General features: G+C 39.0%; 1 protein-coding gene across 1 annotated transcript in view; it reads right to left on the reverse strand.

Moving 5' to 3' along the window:
- SNX4 (sorting nexin 4) overlaps positions 1 to 25,051 on the reverse strand; it is an 82,177-nt gene that overhangs the window by 39,728 nt on the left and 17,398 nt on the right. The window contains exons 3-7 of the mRNA XM_030801719.1: positions 18,491 to 18,626; positions 18,266 to 18,415; positions 17,771 to 17,818; positions 10,230 to 10,285; positions 494 to 566 (exon numbers count right to left, since the gene is read on the reverse strand). Coding sequence (XP_030657579.1) covers positions 494 to 566; positions 10,230 to 10,285; positions 17,771 to 17,818; positions 18,266 to 18,415; positions 18,491 to 18,626 — 463 coding nt within the window. The remainder of the gene's footprint in view (positions 1 to 493; positions 567 to 10,229; positions 10,286 to 17,770; positions 17,819 to 18,265; positions 18,416 to 18,490; positions 18,627 to 25,051) is intronic.

Below are 25,051 nucleotides of genomic sequence, written 5' to 3' on the forward strand. Positions count from 1 at the left end.
TTCCTCTTTGCCTATTACAGCTGAACTATATGGTTAAGTATAATTATTATTCCTTGATTTCTAGTCCCTTTTGTCACGGCAGACTATTATCTGAAATTAGTTTATTTGGTAGAATTTAAGAGCACAGACACAGGATGGCCTAATGTCTATAAACTATTTCACAGACCTTTAAAAAAAACATGAAAGAATATGATATGTAGATCTAAAATCCTACACTTACTTACATTCCAGCACTGAAACGGCAGGCCTTTTGACAACATCCAAAACAACTATTCTATTACAAACCATGGAGAAAACAGGCTAAGTGAGTTGTTTATAACAGAAACCATTTCACATTCTTTTAAAAAGTGCAGTTTGGATGATGAACATATTAAATTCAAATGCAAAAATCAGTTATTCATGATAAATACCACCTACTACTTAAAAACATAATGATTAAATGAGAAGCACTTCCTTACACATGTGCATCAAAAAGCTTTTGGCGATCACTTACAGCTCTGACTCGAAGAAGATGTGAGATGACAGACTGCAGTTCATCACTATAGTGCTTAAGGTCAGTAAATCTCCTGAAACAGGAAACAAATAAAACATCGTTTTTCAAATGAAAACAAGCAGTCAAAAACTGAAAGAAAAACAGTAGTTCCCGAGAATAACAAAACTGATTCTATTTAACCATATGCTGGCCTTAAACATTTACACACCAATATAAATCCAAAAAACTCTAAAATAAAATGATACTTTCTTTTGATATTTTGAAAGTCAAGATATCACACTTCACAATTTACCTCGTGGAACTGAGATAGATAAAAAAAAATCTGTTGGTATGAAAAATTACTCTGAAAATACAAAACAGGAAAAACTTTAAGGAGCTAGAAGATACATTATGGTGCAATCATAAACTCATGGTCTCTAACCTCAATCTTAATTCTGCTCAAGTAATTTGCTTCCCTCATCTATTAACTGCCATTTTCCATAAGGACCAAAAACTTCTGATGTACCACCTGTCATTCTCCAAACAACCAAGCTTCACAGATAAACAAAAACCATCAGATGAGAACGACTCCCACCTCTACCTCCTGCCAATCAACTTACACACTTCCCCGTATCTACATCATTTTTTCCCTCCCGCTAGGATTTCTTCCCATCTAACGCTCTAGATTCCATTCCAGCTACACCCCATATTCCTATTTCCTAACTTCCTATCTCTATAAACTTCTTCTCACCAGCCTATCAATTAACTCAGGTATCTGATAGATTAAAATACACACTCCCTTGACAATACACCCAGCTATTAACACTCTGTCAATATCTACCCCTTTCATAGCCAAGCTTTCACAAGGCATCACTTCCCCAGCAATAACCACTTCTTCCATTCCCACTCACTGCACTGCCTATGAGAATCTAGCTTCTGCCTCCAGCACTATATAGTAGGGAAATATTCTTGACAAAGTCACCAACTATTTTCATGTTGAAATATCCAGTGATTCATTTTAGCTCTCCTCTTACTTGATCCTTTTGGCAATGCAACAGCTGGCATCATCCTCCTTCTCAAAAATCTGTTTCCTTGTCAGTGTTATTTTCTCTTGGCTTTCCTTTTATTTCACTCTCTGGTCACTCCTGAAGCTTCTTTTGTAGTACTCACTTCCTTCACCCATCTCTTATATCTCCAACTGTAGCCTGCAAAAAATTCCTGAAATCTTTTTTTTTTTCCGAGACGGAGTTTCACTCTTGTTGCCCAGACTGGAGTGCAATGGCACGATCTTGGCTCACTGCAACCTCCACCTCCCAGGTTCAAGCAATTCTCCCGCCTCAGCCTCCCGAGTATCTGGGATTACAGGCATGTACCACCACACCCATCTCTCTTTAGTAAAGACGGGGTTTCTCCATGTTGGTCAGGCTGGTCTTGAACTCCCAACCTAAGGTGATCACCTGCCTTGGCCTCCCAAAGTGCTGGGATTACAAGCGTGAGCCACCATGCCCGGTCGAAATGTTTCTTAAAAACACTACTGATGGTCTCTCAGAGGGATGTGAATACATCAAGGTCCTCGTGGGACTCAGGAATCTGAATCTGAATTTTATAGCTCATCCACAGGATTCACATGCTGGTAGTCCTCAGGTTATACTTTATTTTTCTTTCCTTTTTTTTTTTAAAGGCCCGGCACTGTGTCACCCAGGTTGGAATGCAGTGGCTTGATCCTAGCTCACTGCAGCCCTTGATCCACCTGCCTCAGCCTCCCAAACAGCTGAGACTACAGATGGGCATCACCATGCCCAGCTGACCTCAGGTGGTTGTACTTTGAAAACATCCTTAAAGTGCTGGCATTCTTCAGTCCTCAGCTATCTTCCAATCAGTCTTTCAATCTATACATTCCTATGTGACTTGTCATTCACAAAGCTTCACGATTATGATCTACATATTGCTAAATTCCAAATTTCTACCATCAGCCCAAATCTCTCCTAACTCCAGATCTACAAAACCAACTGATTTAGTAGATATTTGTACTTGCTTAACATAGCCAAAGCTCAGCCTATCTTCCACTACTCCTCAAAATCTTTCCCCTGTGCTCCCTTGCACTCTAAAGAATGAAAACCTGAGTGCTATCTGTATTTCCTTCTCCTCTCCTTCACCCCATACATTCCACTAATTGCCCAGTCTGTTGATTCTACTCCTAAACATTGCCCCAATCCACTCACTTTTCTCTGGCCTCTCTGCCAATGCCCTAAATTCAGATTAGCATCACCATCTCTCACCAGTCCTCCTGACTGGCCTAGCCCACTCCCACGCTCCTCTAATCTACTGTCCACTCTGCTTGGATGATCTTCCAAAGTCCAAATCTATACCACCCCCTTGCTTTTAAGCAGCTTTCTACTGCAAAGGTTATCCGCTGATCCTGAGACAAAGTCCAAACTCTGTAATGTGGCTTAAAAAACTTTTCACAGACCCCAAGTATTCAGTTACTGTGGTTCACAGACCCCAAGTATTCAGTTACTGTGGTTCATTTAAATAAAGAGGCAGTGGTGAAGTTGAGGACATCAAATCACTAGATAAAATACTTAACCACTCTTACTCCCCCAAGGCAGTATTTTTCAGCAAGGAAAATAATTCAGGGATAAAACAGTCGGCAAGATTGGCTCCCAATTAAGTGGAGTACAAATCTCCCTTTTTGTATCCAAGATCGAAGGTGGAAAATGTACACTTGCATTTGTAGCATAAAACTTCGAAGGAATATAAACCGAAAAACTAACACAGTGTTACTCTCTGGGGGGAGGGAAAATGGATAGAGAGGAACAGGAATGAGACTTTTCACTGTACAACTTTTCCATACTTATCAATCTACATATATATCTGGTTAACCATAAGAATATATTATGTACTCCAAAACATTTTTATTTAAATAAAATTAAATTTATATATAAATATTTATTTTATATAAATATATAAAATCTCAGATAATGTAGAGCCAGTTGCAACTGAGCTGGTATAATTTTCCCTTAGAAGTTTTATGATTTGAATTTAAGTTTCAAGAGGCTAATACTTTGTTAAACTCTTTGATCAGATCTTCTTGTGCTGGGTCCCAGGAGCTAGAAATTCTAAAGATCAGGTCTTCTGGAGCTTCTCCAGAACTGATTAGGTCCCCTAAAAATGTTTCTTTGTCAGCTTCCACACTCAGGACCTGGCATGACTACAAAATTCTTAGCTGTCATATTTGGATATGAGAAATGTGTAAGAATATAAACAGTAAGCCTCAGAACACTTAAATTAGGTGAAGCAGAGGTTTCTGGAGTTGAAAAGTCTTAACACCTTTGGTCACAGAACATATAAGGCACACTAAAGTTTCTTTGTTTAACACATTGGTACAATCTCTTGTGAGGGTAGAGGAGTGACAACACAAATCATCCCCAGGTGATCACATCACCAGAAAGTCAGGGCTGAAAGATTCTGAACACCTAGGGGACACAGACAGATGTGCACCTTTGAAAAAAATCACAATTCCTGGGAAATCAGAAAGGTGAAGATTGAAAAATGCATCAAGTCTTAGATAACAATGTATGTTTAAGAAATAAAGGAATGAGGCCGGGCGCGGTGGCTCACGCCTGTAATCCCAGCACTTTGGGAGGCCGAGGCGGGCGGATCACGAGGTCAGGAGATCGAGACCACGGTGAAACCCCGTCTCTACTAAAAATACAAAAAATTAGCTGGGCGCAGTGGCGGGCGCCTGTAGTCCCAGCTACTCGGAGAGGCTGAGGCAGGAGAATGGCGGGAACCCGGGAGGCGGAGCTTGCAGTGAGCCGAGATTGCGCCACTGCACTCCAGCCTGGGTGACAGAGCGAGACTCCTCTCAAAAAAAAAAAAAAAAGAAAAAAGAAATAAAGGAATGAATTTTCTGAAAACGAGGGTACAACTTCTTAGCCCAAGTCAAAATCTAGAATGTCTGCATATTAAAATGAGGAATCTTATCATAAATGATTAGGTGTTCTTAGAGAAATATTAAAGACTAAAAATCGTATATAACGTCAGAATGTTGCAGTTTCACTTGAAAGCAGGGAGTTTAAAAAGAGGAAAGTCCATACTAGGAAGATGGTGACATAAAACTTCCCTCCTGAAATACTAAGTATCTAAAATCCCTGTCTTCGAGGCATGCAAAAGTGAACATGTAAATGTAGACTCTGATAAGACTGTAGTTTGAGGTTGTCTATATCCAATCCCAATATGTCCTATGGCCTGAATCAGCCGTATTTTCTATTCTCCTCAAAGTACACCTATTGCCATTACAGGCTTTATGTTTCCCTTTATTTTCCATATTCTTTTTGAGACGGGGTCTAGCTCTGTCACCCAGCCTGGAGTGCAGTGGCACGACCTTGGCTCACTGCAACCTCTGCCCCTTCAGTTCAAGTGATTCTCCCATTTCAGCCTCCCAAGTAGCTGGCATTACAGGCATGCGCCACCATGCCCGGTTAATTTTTATACTTTTAGTAGAGACGGGGTTTCACCATGTTGGCCAGCCTGGCCTCAAACTTCTGACCTCAAGTGAGCTGCCCACCTTGGCCTCTCAAAGTGCTGGGATTACAGGTGTGAGCTACCATGTCTGGCCTTATTCTCCATATTCTTTAACATACTTTTAGTAAGTAAGCCTGGACGGGTGCCTCTCCTAATCAGATGTCATCCATTTCTCAAGACCCATGTTGAAAAGACCCTCCATCAAGGCTTTTTGAGAATGCTTCTCTCCAATCTCAAAGGCAAAAACATGGCTAGGTGCAGTGGCTCACATATGTAATCCCAGCACTTTGGGAGGCCAAGGTGGGAGGATCACTTGAGACCAGCTTGAGCTGGTGAGACCGTCTCTGCAAAAAGTACAAAAAATTAGCCAGGTCGGGTGGATCACCTGAAGTCAGGAGTGCAAGACCAGCCTGGCCAACATGGTGAAACCCCGTCTCTACTAAAAATACAAAAATTAGCTGGGCGTGGTGGTGGGCGCCTGTAATCCCAGCTACTTGGGAGGCTGAGGCAGAGAGGATTGCTTGAACCCGGGAGGCGGAGGTTGCAGTGAGCCAAGGTCACGCCACTGCACTCCAGCTTGGCGAGAGTGAGACTCCATCTCCAAAAAAAAAAAAAACACAAAACCAGCCAGGTGTGGTGGTGCTTGCCTGTAGTCCCAGTTACTTGGGAGGCTGTTGTGGGAGGATCATTTGAGCCTGGGAGGTCGAGGCTGCAGTGAGCTGAGATCACACCACTGCACCACAGCCTGGGTAACAGAGCAAGACTTTGTCTCAGAAACAACAACAAAGGCAAAAACACAGCTTGGGGTATAACTTACCTATTTTATATGGCTTTCCTTTTTTTTTTAGACAGAGTCTCACTCTGTCACCCAGGCTGAAGTGCACTGGCACAATCTCGACTCACTGCAGCCTCTACCTTCCCGGTTCAAGTTATTCTCGTGCCTCAGCCCCCCAAGTAGCTGGGATTACAGGCATGTGCTACCATGCCTGGCTAATTTTTGTAGTTTTAGTAGAGACAGGGTTTCACTATGTTGGCCAGGCTGGTCTTGAACTCCTGGCCTCAAGTGATCCACCTGCCTTGGCCTCCCAAAGTGCTGGGATTAGAGACGTGAGCCACCGCGCCCGGCTTTATTTGGAGTTCATATTTGCATACGGCTGTAGTTTTCTCTACCTAGCTATTATACTGAAAATAAATCAAGCCATACAGATTGTCTTATGCTTCTTTACAACTTGTGCAACTATTACCTAAGATAAAGCCCTGAAAGAAAAGAAACTGTAGTTTGAGTGACTGTTAGAAATCATAAATGACAGTCCACTCCCCACCCTCCTCTTCTTCTAGTTTCTACACTTTGGTTCTTGCCTCCCTATCTGTAAGCATTCTGTTTTTTTGAGACGGAGTCTTGCTCTGTTGCCCAGGCTGGAGTGCAATGGCGTGATCTCGGCTCACTGCAACCTCTGCCTCCCGGGTTCAAGCAATTGTCCTGCCTCAGCCTCCTGAGTAGCTGGGATCACAGGCGTGCCCAACCACACCCAGCTAATTTTTGTATTTTTAGTAGAGACGGGGTTTCGCCATGTTGGCCAGGTGGGTCTCGAGCTCCTGACCTCGTGATCCACCCACCTCGGCCTCCCAAAGTACTGGGATTACAGGCGTGAGCCACCGCACCTGGCCTCTGTAAGCATTCTTAACACGATGTACCTTGAGCTCCTTGAAGAAAACTCACTATATAGATTTTTCTCTATCCATACTTCCTGCCCCAAACTCAGCATAACAAAATGATATAACCTGATATTTAGAAGCTCGAGGAATAACCTGAACATATCATAACCTCAATTATCTAACTAGTTTTCTTTTAAAAGAAAAAAACTATCACTTTACGTATGAGTTAACTAAAGTTACACAGTTTTTTTTCAGCCAAGAAAAACTGGCCACATTAGATGAAACTTCTACTATGCAATGTAGCACAGTACATGAGTGGTTAGTATTGCTTATTTCTACTAGGGACAGGAGATAGCTGGGCGTGGTGGCGGGTGCCTGTAGTCCCAGCTATTCAGGAGGCTGAGGCAGGAGAATGGCGTGAATCTGGGAGGCGGAGCTTGCAGTGAGCAGAGATCGCAGCACTGCACTCCAGCCTGGGCGACACAGCGAGACTCCGTCTCAAAAAAAGAGAGTATGTTACTTATATAATCTGGTCAGTTTATCACCTAGATTTTGACTTAGTGGGTTTAGTTTATTTGCAACAATGTAAGATGCTCAATAAATGGAGAGAGACCTTGGGCACATCTCTTAAGAAAAATATACAAGCCGGGCGCAGTGGCATCCGCATGTAGTTCCAGCTATTCCAGAGTCTGAGGAGGAGGATTGTTGAGCCCAGCAGTTCCAGACCAGCCTGAGCAACATAGTGAGACCGCATCTCAAAAAATATATATATATATATGTGTGTGCATACATATATATGTATATGCAATCCAATATGCAAAAGAAAGCATTTACAGAGTACCTAAGGCCACATAAAAGTAGAAGACTCCAGGCGCTCCCACTCACTGCTCTTAACAGTCTAGTTTGGGGAAAGATAAACATGAATGAAGCAAGTACTAGAAGAATCACTTTGTAATCCCTCTAAAACAATCTTTCTGGTTTTCTGAATTTTAGGAAATAACAAAACTATTTTAGTAATATATTTTAATAATAATATAAAAAAATCTATTGTAACAGCTAGATCTAGAAGAGATTCTACATATTAAGAATCTGGGCCGGGCGCGGTGGCTCAAGCCTGTATTCCCAGCACTTTGGGAGGCCGAGGCGGGCGGATCACGAGTCAGGAGATGAGAACATCTGCTACACAGTGAAACCCGTTCTACTAAAATACAAAAATTAGCCGGGTGTGTTGGGGCGCTGTAGTCCAGCTACTCGGGAGGCTGAGGCAGGAGAATGGCGTGAACCGGGAGGCGGAGCTTGCAGTGAGCCGAGATCGCCACTGCACCCAGCCGGGCACAGAGCAAGACTCCGTCTCAAAAAAAAAAAAAAAAAAAAAAGAATCTGATATAACAATGACCAATATACACAATTATCCAGAATTTAAGACAAACAAATCCTATTACTAATTATACAGCAATTACACACTTTAACAAGAACATAAGGGCAAAAAAACTGCCTTGGTGACATTATTGGTCATATTAAACTTAAAATTCTACACACAATATGGATAGTAAATAAAATTCAGCAGTTCAGAAAACCTGGCTGGGTCAGAAAAGGGAGGAAAAACATTCAATTGACAAAATATTTTTCATTCAACTGAAAAATACTAATTGACAAAATACTAGTATTAATCAAAAATATTACCAAAATATCAATCAAAAACGATTCTCTAATGGATGTACAGCCATGAAAGTCATACACTTAGCTTACTAAGTTTCCAGAGCTTTTTTTGAGGGTGACTTATAATTTTAGTTCTTAATCTAGAGAACACCTCTTATATACCATGCATGTTAGTATAATACTTATAAAAACCTCAATGGAACCACAGATGCAAATTAAGTGAAAGAAGCCAATCTTAATGTTTACATACTGTATATGATGTGACATCCTAAAAAAAAAAAAAAAACTATGGCGATAATAAAAAGATCAGTGGTTCCCAGGGGTTGAGGCAGGAGATGAACAGGTGCAGTAGAGAGGATTTTTAGGACAGTAATACTATTCTGTATAAAATGATAATGGTGGATACACGTCATTATCCATTTCTCTAAACTCAAAAACTGCCCAACACCAAGTGTGAACCCTAACATAAATGATGGTCTTTGCTGATAATGCTGTTTCAATGTAGGTTCATCAACTGTAACAAACACAGCTCTCTGCTGTGGGATGCTGATCGTTAGGGAGGCTGTGACAGGTCAATGGGGAGGGGTGTGGAGAGAAGGTATATGGGAATTCTCTGTATACTCCACTCGATTTTGCTAACCCTACTAAATCTGTAACTGCTGTAACAAATAGTCTATTTAAAAAAAAAAAAAAAAAAAGGCCAGGCATGGTGGCTCACACCTGTAATCCCAGAACTTTGGGAGGCCAAGGCGGGTGGATTGCTTGAAGTCAGGAGTTTGAGACCAACCTGGCTAACATGTTGAAACCCCATCTCTACTAAAATACAAAAATTAACTGGGTGTTGTGGGGGGTGCCTATAATCCCAGCTACTCGGGAGGCTGAGGCAGGAGAATTGCTTGAACCCGGGAGGCAGAGGTTGCAGTGAGCAGGGATCACGCCACTACACTCCAGCCTGGATGACAGAGCAAGTCTCTGCCTCAAAAAATAAAAAAATTAAAATTAAAAAACTCAAGTTACCATCACAACCTCCTAATTACCAAAATTTAAAAATACTCATTTAGATTTTATATTCAAAATTTATATGAAAAATCAGGGGCATTTTGTTAATATGTTATGGTTTATAAAGTCAGGCATAATAGGTCATCAGAATATGCAGACCCCACCTTTGTCTGATAAGAATTTACACAATGTAGAAATTAGTGCTGAAGGATTCACTAGAGAAATTCTAACAGACCTCATAAATTTGGTCCTCCAAAACAAAAAAGCCTCATCTGCCTAAGCACATATCCAACTAAAAAACTCTAACTGAACCAAATTGCCAAGTAAAGGTCCATATAATGTAGAGTTTGAATTATCCACCAAATTTAAAGATTACGCAAACTCAAAATCTTAAATACATAGTCCCACCCCATGTTAAGTAATTTCTGAATACACTGGCTTCTTTTAATATGGAAATGCTCTCACAAATACTAGCTGATATTAATAAAATCAAGTATTTGTCATATACCTTTGTGAAATTTTCTTGGTATACAAACTAGACGGTTCATTATTAAGTATATGTAAAAAGTATATAATTTTCTTATCTTGAGCTGTACATATTTAACAAGCAAAATCATATAAGGAAAACTATAAAATTAAAATCACTTTTCTCATTTTTCTGATATCTGCAACAACACTTAACAAACCCTTCTAGAAAAAAGCAATGGTTTAATTTTATAAAACTTCAGTCACAATCATACCCCCAATCAAGTTATCAAATTTCAAATTCAGTTTTAGACTTTAAAAGGATTTCACTAAATGTAAATATGTAAAATATTTAGCAAATAAAGTGCATACATTCAGAAATGAAAAATTAAATAGATTGATAGGCACCATTCAAAACAACATTGTAACTGTTATTAAAACAAAACCTTACTTGTCTGGGTTTTTCACTCTGAATGTTGCATTAAGCGCTTTTAACCTGGAGTCTGCCTGGAAAAAATAATTTGTTCACTTAATATAATTACATTTCAGGGTATAAAATTCAAACAATTTTATTTTCCCTTTAGAATTAAGATGCTCAAGTACAGTTTTCTTCATATCAATTGTTGTAAACACATTAAACATGCCTAAAAAAAAGCTTAGTAATTATTTTTGAAAACACTACAAAAACATACTATAAAATAGACTGAATACACGGCATTCAATGGTACCAAAGTAAAACAACTGTACACACCAACCAATACACAAACAGGCATATAGCGCTGCATTATTAGAATTCAGAAGAGGTCATGTGAAAACAGTAGTTTTTCTCTAGGCCAGGAAAAGCAATGATATGTATATATAAACTAAATGAAACTACTGCTTTAATGGCCGGGCGCAGTGGCTCATGCCTGAGATCCCAGCACTTTGGAAGGCCGAGACAGGAGGATCACTTGAGGTCAGGAGTTTGAGACCAGCCTGGCCAACATGGTGAAACCCCGTCTCTACTAAAAATACAAAAAAATTAACTGGGTGTGGTGGTGCGTGCCTGTAATCCCAGCTACTCAGGAGGCTGAGGCAGGAGAGTCGCTCGAACCTGGGAGGTGGAGGTTGCAGTGAATTGAGATCATGCCACTGCACTCCAGCCTGGACGACAGAGAGAGACTCCATCTCAAAAAAGAAACTACTGCCTTGGAGTCTGCATCTACTGAGGGTAGTTCCAAAGCAAATGTACACTGGTTTTTCTCATTTTCACAATCTATATTTTAGAAGAAAGAATATAGAAATACATGTACTAAGTAACGCTCTACTAAATAAAACAAGCTAGATTACAGCAATTACTTTCTAGCTAGCAGAAAATGTTGTAAGACAACACAACTTTTTAACTATTTTCTTCACTTATTTCTAGATAATTACTCTCAAAGAAGAAACAGAGGGATAAATACTAAATAATAATTTCACTGCATAAAATGTATACTTAACACATCCAAATCCTGTCCTGTCCTAAATTCTCATTTAAAAAAAACAAAAAAAAAAAAGACAACCAAACAACTTTTCTAACCAAGGTACAAGAACTATTAGGGTTCATAAAAGGTAGCTCAATCAGGAATCAATTTCTAAATGTGGTCTGGTTTTTAAAATCCCACCTTGAAAATTTTACACTATTACAACTTCCAACCCATAATTACAAATACTGTTAATGAATAAACAAACAAAACAAAAATATTACTAAGGCTTCCCAGATTACTTGGCTAAGAAAATAAAAACAAATATAACAAATATACTACTCACAAGTTCAGCCTCCTAGAACTCCAGACCAAAAGAGATTTAAAGGGCTATCTAAAGAATATCTAAAGTAGTTTATTTTGATTTTAGGGAATTCTCTTATGGAATTCTCCCATTTCTAAAATCAGTATTTCACAAATTCTGGATCCTTCTTACATCTCAAGGAAAAATTAGCTAATATATGTCAAAGTCCTTATAAATAAAAACACCTATGAATTTAAGGCATATATTAAAAATCACTAAAAACCAAAGAATCTTGTAAGTGTTCATGACTTCAGTCACATGCAAAATGTGATTCTTTAAATGTGGATGAAACTACATAAAACACTGAAGAAAAAAATATTCACTTGTATTTTTTCTTGAATCTCATGCTTTTTAACACCAGCAATTTATTTTTTACTTTTAAAGTCACCAACTTACCAATTTAAAAGTCACATAAATGTAAAAGGTCACCATTCTAACCTTTGCTAATCAAATGTTTTGTCAGATGAGGTCCATCTCCACACCCAACTCAATCTGCTCATTTCACAAGATTACATAAAAAAGGGGAAGCTGACTAAAATGTCACCAAACTGCTGGATCTCTGAAAAACTACCTGGACTGTTCCAAATCTGACAGGTTATCGCCCACCTAATCAGATTCCCCATTCAACACCTAAAGATGCCCCTTAATTCATTATTGTTTCCTATGATCCTATTTTACTTCCTTTAAAACAGCATTATCTGAAATCATCTTGTTCACTTGATTCTTGGCTGTCTGTTAAGAATATAAGAGCCATAAGCCGGGCACGGTGGCTTATGCCTGTAATCCCAGCACTTTGGGAGGCTGAGGCGGGCGGATCACGAGGTCAGGAGTTTGAAACCAGCCTGGCCAATATGGCGAAACCCCGTCCTACTAAAAATACAAAAAATTAGCCAGGTGTGGTGGCACATGCCTGTAATCCCAGCTACTCAGGAGGCTGAGGCAGGAGAATTGCTTGAATCCGTGAGGCAGAGTTTGCAGTGAGCCGAGATCGCGCCACCGCACTCCAGCCTGGGTGACAGACAGAGCAAGACTCCATCTCAAAAAAAAAAAAAAAAAGAATATAAGAACCATAGAAAGGCACAGTGTGAAGGTGGCCCCTGGACTGTACAAAGGCTGCTGTGGCAACACTTTTACCTGCTTTATCTTCCCCCACACATTACCTAGTAAAGCACACCCAGTCTGGGCCTCCCTCTCAAGGAGCATTCCTCTTCCTTGCCCTCTGGTGACTTCAGTGCAGGTTTCTTATCATCACTAATGTCTCAGCTCAAACGTAAGCTTTTTAAAGGAGGGTGACCATGTGGCCTGGTTTGCCCAGGAGAGTCCTGGTTTATAATTGTTGTCCTAATCTTTTTTTTTTTTTCGAGACAGAGTCTTGCTCTGTCACCCAGGCTGGAGTGCAACATGTTGTCCCCATCTTAAATGTCCCTATTTCCTCTCTAAAGGGGTCCCACTTAGATAATAAACTTTATGGTCACTCATCTTAGGGTAACCCTTGAAAAATAATCCCTGCTGTCATATTCCCCAACAAGGATGATGCTTTACGTCCTTTATACTACTTATCATTATTTTAAAGTATCTTATTTTTTATTTAAACGCTAACAATGTCTCCAACCACTAAAATATAAGCTCCACAATAACAAGAGTTTATGAATATTTCCAGCTCATTCACTATTGTATCCACAACACTTAGAAGAGTACCTCACACTGTAGGCACTAGCATTTGGAATCTCCACATTGGATCTCTCAGAGTTCCTATGCAATAACGAGATTAACAGAGATCCTAACTAAGGGCCCAGACCTTGGCTCCGGTAGTCCTTGCCCCAAGGAAGAGGCAGGGTCCAGGGTTCTTATGAATCAGCCTAAATTCATTTAAGGATTGGGTATTTAGAACAATGCTTTCATGACTAACTATGTTAACTGAGTTAAAATGTTACTTTTATACTAAAGCAACTAGTTTATACGTTCATTACTCTAGGGATAAACCCTTTGCTCTTCTTTCGCTGAATTAAGTAAAATGAGTATTTATATTTTGTGTATGTATTTATTTTTAAATAGAAACAGAGTCTCGCTATGTTACCCAGTCTGGTCTCAAACTCCTGGGCTCAAGTGATCCTGCTGCCTCAGCTTCCCAAGTAGCTAGAACTATAGGAACATGCCACCAAGCCCAGATTGAGTATTTATATAAATATTCCATCCCCCGAAAAAGAAGAAATGCCAATAACCAGTAATGATGAAAAAATTGGTTGCTCATGCTTATGTTAAATAAAACACAGATAAAAAGAAACTAAATTTTGGCCGGGCATGGTGGCTCACATCTGTAATCCCAGCACTTTGGGAGGCCAAGGCAGGCGGATCACTAGGTCAGGAGATCAAGACCATCCTGGCTAACACGGTGAAACCCCGTCTCTACTAAAAATACAACAAAATTAGCCAGGCGTGGTGGTGGGCGCCTGTAGTCCCAGCTACTTGGGAGGCTGAGGTGGGAGAATGGCTTGAACTGGGGAGGCAGAGCTTGCAGTGAGCCGAGATCACGCCACTGCACTCCAGCCTAAGTGACAGAGCGAGACTCTGTGCCAAAAACAAAAAAAGAAAGAAACTAAATTTTATGATTATCTTGCTGGGTGTAATAATCACTCTCAAAAATTTTAAGAAAATATTGCCAGCCGGGCGCGGTGGCTCACTCCTGTAATCCCAGCACTTTGGGAGGCTGAGGCAGGCGGATCACAAGGTCAGAAGATCGAGACCACACTGGCTAACACAGTGAAACCCCGTCTCTACTAAAAAATACAAAAATAAAATTAGCTGAGCATGGTGGCGGGCGCCTGTAGTCCCAGCTATTCGGGAGGCTGAGGCAGGAGAACGGGGTGAACCCGGGAGGCGGAGCTTGCAGTGAGCAGAGATCGCACCACTGCACTTCAGCCTGGGCGAAAGAGCAAGACTCCGTCTCAAAAAAAAAAACAAAAAAAAATATATTAATCTAGTAGGCCAAAACTACAGACAAAATATGTCTGAGAAAAGGAAAATTAAAGTAAGATAACATTTCAGTTTGAGGATAACAATCCAAGAGCCAAGGTCAAATATTCTTATAAGATATGAATATTTGGTCTCATTCAGAATGACCTCATGTTCACAGAAATAAAGCTTTCAACACTTCCTCACGACCATCTCTGCAAATATTAATTACATAATTAATAAGCAAGAGAGGTAATATGGGATGGTAATTAAGGAGGGCTTTCAGTTAGTCTAGACTTGGATTCAGCCTCTATTACTTGTGATTATGTGACCTTGGCTAAGTCACGTTCTAGAGTTCCTCATCTAAAAAATGGGAATATTAACTCACCTCAAAGGTACTGAGGCAATATTCAGCAAAATAAACATAGTATAATTATACTATAGTGCTTAGCACATAGTAAGCATATATGATGATGGTAATACTCAGATAAGAAACTGCTTTAGATTCTAAAAATAGTTTTCTTCTTTTTTACCATTTTTGACAATCTTTCTTAAATTATATCGCCTTATAGCAATAGTTGTCAAGTTTTAGGCTAATGGGATGTACGTCTGGGATGAATTCAGTATTTTGAACAAACAATCCCATCAACTGAGTTACATGCAGTCCACTGACCACACACCGAATTTAGAGTACACAAGCAAAATTCTACTTTTTCTTGAGGCCTCCAGTTAACCATTACAAACAATTAATACTGAACCCATCTATGATACAGTGAAGCCCTAGGGGTTACAGGTGGGTAGGGATTTTGCCTCACGCTGAATGTACCCATTCTGCAATGTGTGACTCACATACCACTGCTACCTCCTTTTCTGCTATCAGGCTCAGCTGTCAATTATCACTACTGTCACAATGTGCCTGTCTCCACTCACTTTTTAATCTTCTGCTAAAATAGGTTGTAACCTAAAAAACAGTCAAATTTGTCTGAATACCTATAATAAAATTAATGGGTCCGCTATGGGAAGACCAAAGTATAGTAGTAAAGTATAGCAGGAAGCCATGTTACATCCCCTTGAACATCTCAGAAGTCAGTTTTGCTTAAGTTCCAGCTTTCAACTGTGATCAGGTTAGCTGTAACTGCCAAATATATGACCTCCAGGTAAGTGAAATGTGACACACTCATTCTCTCTCTCTCTATACACACACACACACACATATGCTATGTACCTATGATTGTGGACATTTGTATGATGTATACATGTATATGAGGCTATGCAAAAAGGTCCCATTTCCCTGATGGAAGGAAGGACTTAAAACAAGAAACATCCACAACAAAATAAGGAATACAGAGACACATGGGTTTCTGAATTCTCTCCATCAATTTTATTTCTGGCTCACTTCATTAGAAGTCTGATGTTTTGAATTATTAATTCTGTATATTGATATTGCCTTTCAAACACTTTTTAAAAGTACAATACAGAAGGCTCCCCCACAATAAAACATTCTATCTAAATACTTAAGTAGCACCTACACATAAGATTCAAGGCACTGGTAAAATAACAATTTTATAATGATGGAGAAACTCAAGAGTTTTCTCAGAATCACTAAAGTTACGGCCAAAAACTGGATTCAAAGACAAAAACTGATAACTATTAACTGCCATAAAGACTTCATGACTAGAATTTTTAAAATTTTTGTTATATAAAGAGAATTCACTAAAACGATTGTATTTTAATCTTTTCCTTGTTAGCTTTTAACATATCAAACTATTTTTCAGAAAACTCTATCTAAAAATAAATCAGTTTTTAAACTTCCAAGTTATTTCAGATCCATCCCTAAACTCAAATTCTACCATTCCCTCTGAGTGTTATAAAGTGATGAATTACGCCAAGAAAATTCTAATTGTTTCAGTATATCTGTCAACTAAATAAATATTTATAGCTGGGCACAGTAAAACTAGCACTTTGGGAGGGGAGAGAATCAATTGAGCCCAGGAGTTCGAAACTAGCCTGGGCAACATAGTGAGACCTCATCTCTACGAAAGAAAAATTTTTAAATTAGCTAGGTATGGTGGCATGCACCTGTAGTCTCAGCTACTTGGGAGGCTGAGACAGGCGGATCGCTTGAGTCCAGGAGTTCAAGGCTGCAGGGAGCCATCATCACACCACTGCACTCCGGCCTGGGTGACAGAGCAAGACTCTGTCTCAAAATCATAAAAACCTCAAAATATTTATAAATTAGAATCAGTTTATGACAGAACTAGTTTATCATATGTTCTCTGCAGAAAAAAATTTTCCTCTTTCTAGTTTGTTTTGTGCCAAATTTCAAATATCTATGGGCCAATGCATGGGAAGTGTTTTTTAAATTACTGTAAAAAAATTTCTTCTTCTTGTCTAGACATATATTGAACTTTTGGTACTGTATTATGTGAGTCATTTAACAATTTATATTATGTTATATATCAATATATATTCTGTTAGTCTACTTACCCATTCAGTTTACACCAGAGATGAAAACTTAAAAAAGTTTGTAATAACCTTTGTTGTATTTCTTTCAGGGAAGAAACAGCAGCACAGAACTCGAGTGTCTGGCTTACCACTACTATGCTCCTCGATTTTCAAATCATCATCTCATTCCCAAACACTAATTCTAATGACTAAATTTAAAAAGCTGTTACAAAAACTAAATAATCCTGTACCACTAACAGATAAAACTTAGAACTATTTCAAAATGACTCCTTTGTCCCCATTTCAAACTGGCCACCATGTCTGAACAGACAGAAGAAGCATGACTAAGGGCTTATCTTTTAGACTGCTAAGGTTGGACTCTTTCATGTCTGATAGAGTGAGCAATTGTCGGGGGCAGGGATATGAGTGGAAACAGGACAGAAGAAAAAAAGAGGCAAGGTATAATACTAGTACACTGGGGAAAATCTACAACTTGTATTTAAATTACTGCTTCATTACTATAAACACTAACTAAAAAAAAAAAAAATTACTGTTTCGAAATGTTCTTTCCCTGTAGAATAAATTTGCCCATTATAGTCTCATTAGTAACTAAAATTACACAAATCAAAAGTGAATTGTAGTGTTTCTTTGAAAACCTTACCAATGATATTTATTGTAAGATGATTTCCAACATTCATTTATTCAATAAATACCAAGTTCCCAATGAGTGCATGGTACCATGCTGGGAACTGTAAAGGAACATGGCAAATTTCATAGAAATATTCTTACCTTCAGCTGAAACCCAGTTTCATTCACAGTATCCTTCCAGTTACCTTCCTAAAAATTGAAGTTAATTTTAGAAATCATTATTACAAAGCAAATATTCCAAATTAAGTAAATTAAATTTCTATCATTCTGTTCTTACTTCAGCAGGAATTGGAGAGAGAGGTTTAAAAAAATTTCTTTTCACTTCAAAATTAAACATTCAATCCAACTTCTGAAAGATTACCAAAGGTGAACCCAAGATTTTATAGATCTGGGCTTCAAAATACTGAAGACAAATTTTAATATTATTTAAATGATACCAAAAATACCATCATCAGTATCTTTAAATAGAAAAATGTTAGCCAAAACAATGACATAATCCACTAATTAGAAATTCATAACAAAAAAATAAATTGCATATAAATTAATGAAAAGATCCTTAAAATAAGTATTCTACAATTTTTTTAAGAAACCCAAATTAAATGAATATTTTACTAAGACTAAATAAAAGAAAAATACCTGTGTTAAAAACAGATAGAAGATTTTGTCTCTGCAAAGGATGGGATGTGAAGCAATCCTCAAGAGAAAGTTTTCTAAACCAATCCGTCGCCTCTCCACAAAATCTGGATCCATGTTGTCAGCAGAGAGTTTATGCCAAACAAATTCTGCCTAGGTAAACAAAATAATCATTAAGAATAGTCTCAATGCTGAATACTTCTAAACTACTGCCATTTCACCTCTTACCCGTTTTTCTGGCAGAGGTGGCACAACAATATGTGGATAGTAAACTAAAAGGTAGCTTCTCAACAACTCAAATTCACTATATCGCCGCCACAGTGAGTCTGTTAGGACACTCTGACCATCGGTATGTTCAACTGACCTGAAAAGGAACAGAACAACACTTATTTTTTAAAAACAAAAATACATACACATAAACACAATCACCTTTAAAATTATAACTACAGAATGATTATGAACCAGGCACTAAGTAAAGAACTTTTCATACATTTTCTTTTTTTTTTTTCCAAGACAGGGTATCACTGTCGCTCAGGCTGGAGTGCAGTGGTGCAATCACAGCTCACTGCAGCCTTTGCCTCCTGAGCTCAGGCAATCCTCCCACCTCAGCCTCCTGAGTAGCTGGGACAACAGGCACATGTCACCACATTGGCTAATACTTCAATTTTTTGTAGAGATGGGGTCCAGCTATGTTGCCCAGGCTGGTGTCAAACTCCCGGGCTTAAGCCATCCTCCTGCCTTGGCCTCATGTATTTTCATATTTAATCTTTATGACAACCTTGTGAGGCAGAGATTTATTATCCTCATTTTACAGATGAGGACACAGCTGCACAGTATATGCTCTGCCTATGATCACAAAGGTCTGTGGCACTCAGATCCATCTGATTTCAAAGCCCTTACTCCTAACCACTTTCTTTCTGTTACAGAAAGCCTGTTTAAACATAACAGAAACAGTTTTATTAGGAACACTCTAAAAGCCTTAATGTATAAATAATTGATTTTATAATATGATAAAATCTAGTTTAGCTAGTGCTTCATTAAATAAAAAGCATTTTTAACTTCACTTCTGCCACAATGAGAGAATAACATTCACAACAAAGACCAAGACACCACAAAAACTTCAGTTTAGGTTATTAATAAATCAGACTAATCCAAGTACCAAGAAATATCCAAAAGAACAAAATAGTAATTAGCTCTGAAAGAGTGGCAAAGGGGGTCATAAAAATTCATCTCTAGTCTTACTTTTAATTACAAAGGGCTGGTAGGCAATGCCATGTCTCATACATATAAAAGTTCAACTTACTTTTGGGGGAAAGTTAAGGTAAAATCATATAAAGGATATTTTAAATATTTTGACTACTTAGGATTTCTTGGCAGCATAAGTAAGCCCTATTAGGAAGCGCCAGTCTTCTAAACATTATCAGGCCTTGCTATTTTCTAATTTGCTTGACAATAACCTGTTTGCCCTCCATGAAATGCACAAGGTGTATTTGTACATTAGGACAAAAAGTCATAGAAGTTAAATCAGTCTCCAAATAAAGTCTAGAGAAAGTATTTACATCATGCCATGCTCAGCACAATAGATGCTCATTTTTAGCATTTTTTAAGTTTGCTACTAAATTTATTCATTGCATATTAATAAAAATGAACCAAAACATGAAATGCAAAATGCACAAATGGCTCCCATGGCAAAAATATAGAATTATTAAATCATAATTCATTTTAAAGAGTATACCTAGACATTAGTTATAACTAATACTATCCCAATTACAATTCCCAACTTCAGCTGAAAAAATACTTGGGTTAATCTCAAGTTTCAAATTATTCAAAATCACTACCAACAAAACCCAAAACTTGTAATAAGTGGATAAATAAAGCCTATAAGCTTTATCACCTACAGGGCTGATAGAAGGTCTGCATAAGTGTTTAAAAAAAGAAAAAAAACAACGCGGTTGGATGTGGTGGCTCACGCCTGTAATCCCAGCACTTTGGGAAGTCAAGGTGGGTGGATCACCTGAGGTCAGGAGTTGGAGACCAGCCTGGCCAACACGGTGAAACCCCACCTCTACTAAAAATACAAACAATTATCTGGGCGTGGTGGCAGGTGCCTGTAATCCCAGCTACCCAGGAGGCTGAGACAGAATTGCTTGAACCCAGGAGGCAGAGGTTACATTGAGCTGAGATCGCGCCAACGCACTCCAGCCTGGGCAACAAGAGCGAAACTCCATCTCAAAAAAAACAAACACCAAAAAAAAAGAAAAACGAAACAAAAAGGCAGGGTCTAGTAGTTTCATTAGAAACTGACTAAAAGCACAGAGAAGACTTTCATTAGACCCCAAAACTACCTCATTTATCTAATCACCCAACAACTATTCAATAGCACCTAAATGGTTTTACTAGTAATATTTAACCCCCACAATGAAAATATGATCATTAACCATGTTTTACCAATTAAAAGAATTAATAACATACTGCCTTACAAGCCATCAAGGCATTACTACCTATTCTAAAAGAGACATATACTTATTTTAAAAGAGTTCATATTCAATGAAGAGGAACACATACAAAAATCTCTTGGGGAATTAAAAACCAGTGACTTTAGTCTTATTCAATCTTAGCCCACTAAACTATAACACTATAGAATAGGCACATACCAAAAACATCCTGTTTAATTTTAAACTTAAGAATTTACTGGCCGGGCGCAGTGGCTCATGCCTGTAATCCCAGCACTTTGGGAGGCCGAGGCGGGCGGATCACGAGCTCAGGAGATCGAGACTACCCTGGCTAACACGGTGAAACCCCATCTCTACTAAAACATACAAAAAATTACCCAAGCGTGGTGTTGCGCGCCTGTAGTCCCAGCCACTCGGGAGGCTGAGGCAGGAGAATGGTATGAACCCCGGAGGGCAGAGGTTGCAATGAGCCGAGATCGTGCCACTGCACTCCAGCCTGGGCGACAGAGCAAGACTCCATCTCAAAAAAAAAAAAAAAAAAAAAAAAGAATTTACTTTGGAAGCTACAGTTAACACTAATTTTTAATTTTTAAAGTATTTTTTAGTGGCTAATTAAAAAAAAAAAAAAAAAAAAACAGAAACAAAACCCTGTCGACAATTGGACTACAGACAGTTGCTAAATGGGCTTTCTACTTGTATCCAAAAGGTAGGTAGGTAGGTAAGCTACATGACAGAAGTTGAATTTCTAGTTAACATGAAGGGTCAATAATACTCATAATTGTCCACAACTGTCTGCAAAACACTGAATTACTGAAATAATACTAGATAATTAAATTAAGAAATTTGATGATTGCGGTTGATGAAGGTCAGTTAACCTTAGGGATAGTATAAAACAATCTATTCAAAATCAGTATTTCTCAAATCCCATGTCTATATGATGTGGAGTAGGGAAGAATTTCTTAAAACAGAAAAAACACAAATCATAAAGAGGAAAGACAGATAAACCTGTCTTAAAATGGAAAGGCTTTGTAGTTTAAAAGACAACAATCAAAAATCATGGTCTAGCTGGGCACATTGGCTCACACCTGTAATTCCAGCACTTTGGGAGGAGGCCAAGGCAGGCAGATCACTTGAGGTCAGGAGTTCAAGACCAGGCTGGCCAACATGGCAAAACCCCATCTTTACTAAAAAGACAAAAATTAGCTGGGTGTGGTGGTGCATGTCTGTAATCCCACCTACTCAGGAAGCTGAGGTGGGAGAATCGCTTGAGCCTGGGAAGAGGAGATTACAGTGAGTCAAGATCACATCACTGCATTCCAGCCTGGGTGATGCAGTGAGACTCCACCTAAAAAAAAAAAAAAAAAAAAAGGTCCATGGCCCATCTGTACTGAAAGCAGCTGGACCTTTACATAAAAAATGTAAAATCCTGGGCCCTACCCCAAACCCTGCAGTTGTTTAACCAATTTTTCAAGTAATTCCAACATGTTTTTAAGTATAAAATCCACGTTTTAAAATAAATTTATATTGAAATACAGTTGTGAAAGTTGACTCAATAATCCTTTTGTGTACCACACATTTACTGATGATCTACTTAAATATGTATTCACAGTCTAGCTATTACTGATGTATGGTCACTTCTAACTCCCAGGTTCAAATTACAACTGGGCTACAGAAGAAAACAATGATACTTTATTTATTTCAAAGTCAAGTACAAACATTATTAAGTTATTCCAGATTATCCAAATCAAGGTTCTCTCCCAGCAGTAAAAGTAATCAATACCTATTTCGTTGCCCAAGTGGGTGAAAAAATAGGCATATACCAAATATATCCTTTCTCATTGTAAACTTAAAACTTACTTAGAAGGCTACAGCTAACACTGTTTTCTAAAGTATTATTTTTAAAGTGGCTAATTTAACTTAAAAAACAAACAAAAAAACAGAAACAAAAATCCTCTCACAGGGCCATGATCTTTAAAAAATAATCTTACAAATCTCTGGGATACATAAACATATATGTCATGATATGACCTAATTTTGAAAAGAACCACATTACCTCTCTCTTTTCCTAAACTTCCTACTGTATAAAAATTTTCTTTCTTTTTTTTTTAGAAGATTCTTTTCTTTTTCTTTCTTTCTAGTAGAAGAAGAAAAACTAAATTTTCAGAATTGTCTGTAGACAATCTTCACCAAGATTTAAACTTTTATTTTGGGCAGAAACACAAACCTGGAAGAAGCCTTGAAAAGTCACAGGGTTCAGCACTAAGGCAAGCTCACAGGTAAAGCTTATAAAAATGGTAGGTTAAAAATTTTTTTCTTGGCCGGGCGCAGTGGCTCATGCTTGTAATCCCAGCACTTTGGGAGGCCGAGGTGGGCGGATCACGAGTTCAGGAGATCGAGACCACGGTGAAACCCCGTCTCTACTAAAAATACAAAAAAATTAGCCAGGCGTGGTGGCGGGCGCCTGTAGTTTCAGCTACTCGGAGAGGCTGAAGCAGGAGAATGGTGTGAACCCCAGAGGCGGAGCTTGCAGTGAGCCGAGATTGCGCCACTGCACTCCAGCTTGGGTGACAGAGCAAGACTCCGTCTCAAAAAAAAAAAAAAAATTTTTTTTCTTGAAAAAGTATTAACATTGGCTGGATGCGGTGGCTCATGCCTGTAATCCCAGCACTTTGGGAGGCCGAGGTGGGTAGATCACGAGGTCAGAAATTCGAGACCAGTCTGGCCAAGATGGTGAAACCCCACCTCTACTAAAACTACATGGTGACGGGCGCCTGTGATACAAGCTACTTGGGAGGCTAAGGCAGGTGAATTGCTTGAACTCGGGAGGCAGAGTTTGCAGTGAGCTGAGATTGCGCCACTGCACTCTAGCCTGGGTGACAGAGTGAGACTCCATCTCAAAAAAAAAAAAAAAAAAAAAGTATTAACATTAAAACATCGTTACAACACTTAACTTGGTTTGGTAGTTTTTTTTGTTTGTTTGTTTTGAGACAGTCTCTCGCTCTGTCACCCAGGCTAGAGTGCAGTGGCACAATCTCAACTTACTGCAATCTCCACCTCTCAGGTTCAAGTGATTCTCCTGCCTCAGCCTCCCGAGTAGCTGGGACCACCATACCTGGCTAATTTTCATATTTTTAGTAGAGATGGGGTTTCACCATGTTGGCCAGGGTGGTCTCAAACTCCTGACCTCAGGTGATCTGCCTGCCTAGGCCTCCCAAAGTGCTGAGATTACAGGCGTGAGCCACCACGCCCAGCTAGGTTTGGTAGTCTATAATTTTACTGGCTATCAACAATTCTCTCATATCTATTTAATTGAAAGCATTTCTGCTAAATCTCTGCAGACAGAAAAGAAATAGTCCATTATTCTTTATATAAACTGTTAATAACTGGCAACAACAAACTGAGTCTTCCCTTGCCTTTCTTTAGACAAAACAACTCTAATTCCTTTAGCTTTTCCCTTAGGAGGTAAAAGACAACTTTTCTGGTGAGTTTTTATTTCTTACTCCATAATTTGTCTTTTTTTTTTTTTTTTTGAGACGGAGTCTCGCTCTGTCGCCCAGGATGGAGTGCAGTGGCGCAACCTTGGCTCACTGCAAGCTCTGCCTCCCGGGTTCACGCCATTCTCCTGCCTCAGCCTCCCGAGTAGCTGGGACTACAGGCGCCTGCCACCGCGCCCGGCTAATTTTTGTATTTTTAGTAGAGATGGGGCTTCACCATGTTAGCCAGGATGGTCTCGATCTCCTGACCTCGTGATCCGCCCGTCTCGGCCTCCCAAAGTGCTGGGATTACAGGCGTGAGCCAGCGCGCCCGGCCTCATAATTTGTCTTTTCTATTTTTACTCACCAAGTTCTTTTTCTTTGTATTTTAAAGGTGTCTACTTCCCTTTATTCTTAATTTACTCCCAAGTTCTAAAGCACCAATCTCAATGTTTCTGTTTGTTAATTTTTTGTAACTCCCAACCGTCCTAAGGGGATTCAGACCTTATTCTCTACTCCTAGAATTCTTTGTTAACCATTTCCACCTGCCCGAGTTCACTTCCTACATGCCAGAGAACCTGGTATTCTTTTACAAAATTGCACAGGGATTCTAAGACCAAGGAATCCTCCAAAGTATGTATCGCTATTTGATACATGTTATTTATTCCAGATTCCAAAAGTATTCCACTAACCTCCCCTCTCCCCACAAAACAAATTCATTAAAATAGAGCTATCTACCAAGAGTATCACAGCAAAAGATACAGCTGTTTACCCATTAAAAGATAAAGACACAGGGCTGGATGCAGTGGCTCACACGAGTAATCCCAGTATTTTGGGAGGCTGAGGCAGGAGTATCACTTGAG

This window comes from Nomascus leucogenys, chromosome 21 (genome assembly GCF_006542625.1).
Source record: "Nomascus leucogenys isolate Asia chromosome 21, Asia_NLE_v1, whole genome shotgun sequence".
In the NCBI taxonomy this organism is placed as follows: domain Eukaryota; kingdom Metazoa; phylum Chordata; class Mammalia; order Primates; family Hylobatidae; genus Nomascus; species Nomascus leucogenys.